The following is a 5,322-nucleotide window of genomic DNA, read 5'->3' as shown; positions in this document are numbered from 1 at the left end:
AGCGTGCCCATGGGTGGAAGGACGGTGCATTGTGTACATCACTGTCTGCACATTGGGGCTAGCTCCTGGCTTTGCCACAGACACATTGGGTGGTTATGAGTGGGTCACCCCTTTCTATCCCTCTTTTCCCTACCCATAAAGCAGAGAAAACATCACTTCCCTGCCTTGCAGGGAACTATTAACCATGTATTCTTATGAGATCAGATGGAATAACATCTGCTCAACTTTTCTGCCCTGTGCTCCATGCTGTTACAAGCTAAGTGATGTTCTCTTGTGGCTCAAAGGGAATGGCTTGTGCATATGATATGGGTTTGATGTTCCCTTAGGTGCATCGTGGTGGCCACGACATGGTTTGAAGGGGATTCAGACCGATTCAGGTGCACACAGGGCAAATCACAGGCATGCAGGACCTGCTGATGCAGCCTCACAATGGGAAGAGTGATGGGGGGCAATTAATTGCTTCACTACGTCTGCAGGATCTATCGTCTCTAACAAGCTCAGCTCTGCTGGGGGCGGTAGGAGGATGGAGGATAACAGAGTCACAAATTTGCGGGCAGCAGTGACAAAGAAGAGTGAGATTTCTACTTCCAGACAGATTGGGGCTGAAGAGGTCCAAGGTCTGAGAAGGGTGTCAGCTGCTGCTGCTAGACAGTACTTCTTCCAGCAGTGACATGGGCTATTTTCTGCCCCTTCGCATGCCGGTGTCTGAGCTGGGGTGCAGGAGGGTGAGGAAGGGGGAGCGTGCTATGATGCCTGCAGCAGCAAGAGACTTGGACCCAGCGCAGAACGTGGAGTCCTCCCCAAGGCAGGGCACAGAGGTACCGTGCCATGAAACGAATCCCAGCAAGCACCCTCACATTAGGGCTCCCACTGCCTAATTCTGGCAGCCTCTCTGAGGTGCCTTCCATCAGCCTGTCAAGCCGCACAGACCGCGCTTGCAAAGCTCCCTTCTTCTTCCTGCCGTGGCAATTACCATGCAAATCAGGCGGGAGTTATCACACTGAGCAGAGAGATTAAGGCTGCGCATTAACATCTGCTTAATGAACTATGCCTTTCCACGGGAGGCATCGGAGCCGGCGCGGCTGACGGAAGGCAGCGCTCCCCGCACAATGGCAGCTGACAAGGTCGGGGGCCTCGTGGAAGGAGACCACCCGTATGCCGAGCCTTTCTGATTGCCAGCCCCAATCACTTTAATTTGGGGTTAATGCCGCCTGAGAAGGCCTTCGAGGACTCGGGAGGGAGACGTTTTATTGAAAGCAACGTACGCGCTGCCGCCAAATCACAGAGTCCTTTATGGTGGGTGTTTGAATGGAGAGAGAAGAGCAATCACACGGCCTGGTGGGTGCCTGCTGGAAACGCTGGCTTGCTCGCTTCTCTGCCTCTGTAGGAACAGGGGGGTGCAGTCCCTATATGCACCCCTGCAGCCTCACTAGCTTGAGCACCTCTGCCCCACACGAGTTAGTGGGGCTACGAGCATGACTTGACAAGGCAAGGGGAAGCCGAATGGAAGAAGTTGGGGGGGAAGCACAGGTGAACTGTAGTCCGGGGTGGAAGCAAGTGCCAGGACTTAGCCTGAGTTGGGTCTGAGCCAGGCTTCGGGAGACCAGGCGGTGTTGGCGGCACGCTGTGCACTCCCCTTCCACTCTCACCCCCTGCCTGGAGGGGACTGGGGATGGGGAGGAAGCAACCTTTGCCCATGGCAGCTCTCAGGAAAGCCTGCGTGGCTTCCAGCCCTAACAGCGAGGCAGCGGCATCCCTTCAAAGAGGAACAAGCAGCTCCTGAGACTCTATCTTGCCTCCAACCTGATGATTAACTCACGCCCACTGCAGAGTCTGAGCTGCAGCTTATTGATTTGGGCCTCTGAAAAGGGATATTTTCTTTCCAAAGCCCTTTTTGCTGCTGTTACAGTTGCAGGATCAGGCCCACGCTGCCTGCAGGGGAGGGGCAGAGGGGGAATCTCCACCTGTGCGGCGGCACCAGATGGAGCGAGGAGATTTGTGCACATTCTCCGGAGCCTATTTCCCTGCTTGCTCTGTGCACACCTGCAGCTGCTGCCGGGCAGGGGCAGGGGAGGGGGTGATAGGCACATCCACAATGCAGCATGAGATTCCCGGTTGAGCATCACAACCGTGTGTCAAGACGGCATCACGTGGCAGGAAGGTGATACTGTGCGATGGGGCCGGGGAGCGAGGAGGAGGAGATCCCGTGATGACGATGATGGTGATTGCTTTCAGTACCGCGAGCTGCAAGGAGGGATGGCTCGGGGGTTAGAAGACAAGCCTGGGACTCGGGATGCCTCTTTTGCCACAGACCCCGCTGTTTGACCTTGGGCAAGTTTCCTCTCCATGTCTTAGGGTCCCATCTGCAAAGGGGTAATTCTGACACTCTCCTAGCACTTACTCACTAACAGCATTCAGGGCTATCGCGTGCTCTCAGGCTGTGGTAATGGAGACCGTGCCTTCACAATCAATCGTGTCAAAGAAACCAACAACGGACCAGGTTTTGGCCTCGCCTGTACAGCAGTCCTGCCCTTGATGTGCCGTTGCAACTTGTGCTCCGAGCTGGCAGCTGAGTCAAGTGAAACGGGGACCAGATTCGGGTGGGTGTTTCTTAGAACCATTTCCATTTCCGTACAGAGCCCTCCTTGAAAAGTGCCCACCTGGGGCTTCGTCTGACTTCGTTAAGCACAACTCCAGCTAATTGCTTTGCATAGCATTTCTCCCACGCTGAGCTCAGCTCTGTCCCCTCATGCCCGGCTGTGCTGCCTGATGTGGCACTCTTCCCGTTCCCCTCTTGTCCTCCCCTCCGCCCCGCACGCCGTGATCTCGCAGTCTGGTTGGACGCTACTATGGCAGACTCCAGCGGAAGAGAGAAAAAGCTACCGAACTCCTCGTCTGGCAGCGTTTCTCATCTCTCACTGATTCATTGCCTCTTCTCCCTCTCCTTGTCGCATACCGTCCCGCCAGTGTCAAGTGAAAAGCACCTGGGTGGGAAGAAGGACCTGCCAACACAGACACTAGCGATGTGAAGTCCCTCAGCAAACCTCTCCCATGAAGACCCTCTCGGCTACTCCACGTTGCACATTGCATTCATCCTAGACCTGTGCCCCACGCCCTTTAAAATCTGACTCCTCCTTGCATTGAACAACACTTGAGTTCTTCTGTCAAGGAAACTGTCTTTTCATAGCACGTAAAGCATCCAGACGGCAGATGAAGGTTGCACACATCTAATATGTAGTAGGACCAAGTTCCTCGGGAATGTTTCCCCCTTCTACCTCCTTGGTTGGTTGCAACCTAGCAAAAAAAATATCAACGTCTCATCAGGAACCTCCATTCCTCTCTCATTAATAGGGAAGCCGATGATTGCAAAGGACAGAGCGCACAGGAAGAAGAGAGCTGGGATTGACCCTGGAGATATGATCCCACAGTCTTTGCTCACATCGCTGCGTTGCATTTACATCTCAGAGACACTCACCCCCTCTCTCACACAGCCCGGGGGGGATCTTCCGTCAGGCATGATGCAACCATCAGAAATTTCTTCCCCGAGCCCTTTTGATGTCTGGGCTCCATCTGCTCCCGGGTGCCTATCACATTCGGAGATGCCAGGAGGAAGCAAGTGTGGATGGGGATGGAAAGCTCTCCGCAGCTCAGGATGGGAGCTGTTTCACTTCAGGAGGCTGCTCCCTTCTAGCCTCGACACAGGAGTAGGCAGGGGAAAGATACTGGCTTGGGGCTATGAACTGGACCATAAAATCCCTTGGCTAAGAAGCCTGGCCTTGTTACTGTCCTAGACTTCATCAAGGCAGTCAGGTGAATTCAAGCCAGCCACAAATTTAAGGCCTGGTTTTTTTTGCATGCTATAGGTCTGAGGCTGAAATTGTCCCTGAGGTCTTATCTGCAGTCCTCTGACCACGATGTTCCCTCATGTAGGTTTAATTATCTCTGTGTCTATAGCACATGGGTTAATTAGGGCATCTGTTTTATTACCTAAAGGCCCCTTGCAGTTAATTAAAGGTCTGCTGTGTCCCTAGCAGGCAGAAGCCCCTCAAGAAGGGTTAAGACAGGGTTGCAATTAATGTTCTGGCTTGCACCTGTGACTACGTCTGGCGGCAGAACGGCGCAAAGGAACAGCTTGAGAGCCAAGCGTGTTGGCTGAGTGGGAGGCTCGGCCCTTGGAGCCTCTTGGCTCTGTTTAATCCAGTTAGGGACTGCTGGGGGAGGAGAGATATCTTTCTCAGCTGATAACAGTCAGAGTAACTTGGGTTTGCAGGCAAGCCCTGCCGTGACACTGTGCTTGGAAAGCCCAGGGGACTCACCGGCCCTCCGTCCAGGTTCCGGATGTAGCCATAGGCAATGGTTTTGTTGATGGCAAATCCAAAGTCCGCCCTCCGGATGTGGCCAACGACTTGGCCATTCCTCCAGATGGCCTCCAATCCAAACAGAGGCACCTTCCTGTGGGGCCCAAAGCACAGCAGACTTTCAGCAGGGAAGTGGCCTCTGGGCTATGGAAAAAGGGGTGCTACGAGCCCTTCTATTCCAACCCCGGCTTATGCACGTGGCTCAGCCAATGCTTATCAGTCCCAGTTTGCAAAATTTTGGATGAGACCAGATAATCCCACCCGTCCTAAATCTCCTAGTGAACTCAGCCAGGCAGAACACCCCAGCCCCAAACCCGAGACCTGGGGAGGTTGCACTCACTCTTCAACGGTGAAGCAGACCAAGCGTCGGGAGACTCCCGTTGCTTTCTGTGCCTCCAGAGCTTCCCGTCCAAGGAAGCGGATCCCAGACTTGAGTTTACAAGTGAAAGCCAGGCCTGCTTCCAGGGGGGTGTCATCAGGACGCAGATCCGCATGCCAGTGTCGATACCCTGCAGAGAATAAGGAGGGGTTTAGACGATCTCCCAGGCTGTTCCCTGGGAACTCCTGAAACCTGCGGATGGACCAGTTGGAAGTACGTGGGGTCACTACCACACTTATCCCCTCTGAAAAGCTTTTTCCTCTCCTCCCTTGCAGCTTTCTGGAATACCCAACATCCACCACCTCTGGAGCAACTTCTCTCCATCACCACAAAGCCCTAGTAGAGCTGGGTGAAGCTGGGCCATGAAGTTCTTCCTCCCCAAAGGACTCTCCTTTGTTAAGAATGATGTTTTTTCTAAAAAAAACCCCTGAAAAATGTCAGAAGTCTGATGACTGCCCATTTCCTGAAGCCCCCTCATGTTTAGGTCACTTCTGAAGAGTCAGAGGAGGAGACCGGCAGTTTGCAGGCCAGGTCTTGGAGCTGCTGCTCTGAACTCTCCTAGCAAAGCTGGGCTGCAATCCTCCC

The 5,322-nt window shown here is 53.9% G+C and overlaps 1 protein-coding gene across 1 annotated transcript in view; it reads right to left on the bottom strand.

Moving 5' to 3' along the window:
* Nucleotides 1-5,322, bottom strand: part of LOC102387705 (sarcosine dehydrogenase, mitochondrial) — a 71,875-nt gene that overhangs the window by 1,533 nt on the left and 65,020 nt on the right. The window contains exons 18-19 of the mRNA XM_014522801.2: nt 4,699-4,867; nt 4,317-4,452 (exon numbers count right to left, since the gene is read on the bottom strand). Coding sequence (XP_014378287.1) covers nt 4,317-4,452; nt 4,699-4,867 — 305 coding nt within the window. The remainder of the gene's footprint in view (nt 1-4,316; nt 4,453-4,698; nt 4,868-5,322) is intronic.

Source organism: Alligator sinensis, unplaced genomic scaffold (genome assembly GCF_000455745.1).
Source record: "Alligator sinensis unplaced genomic scaffold, ASM45574v1 scaffold829_1, whole genome shotgun sequence".
Taxonomy (NCBI): Eukaryota; Metazoa; Chordata; order Crocodylia; family Alligatoridae; genus Alligator; species Alligator sinensis.
This window is presented reverse-complemented; position numbering and strand designations above follow the sequence as displayed.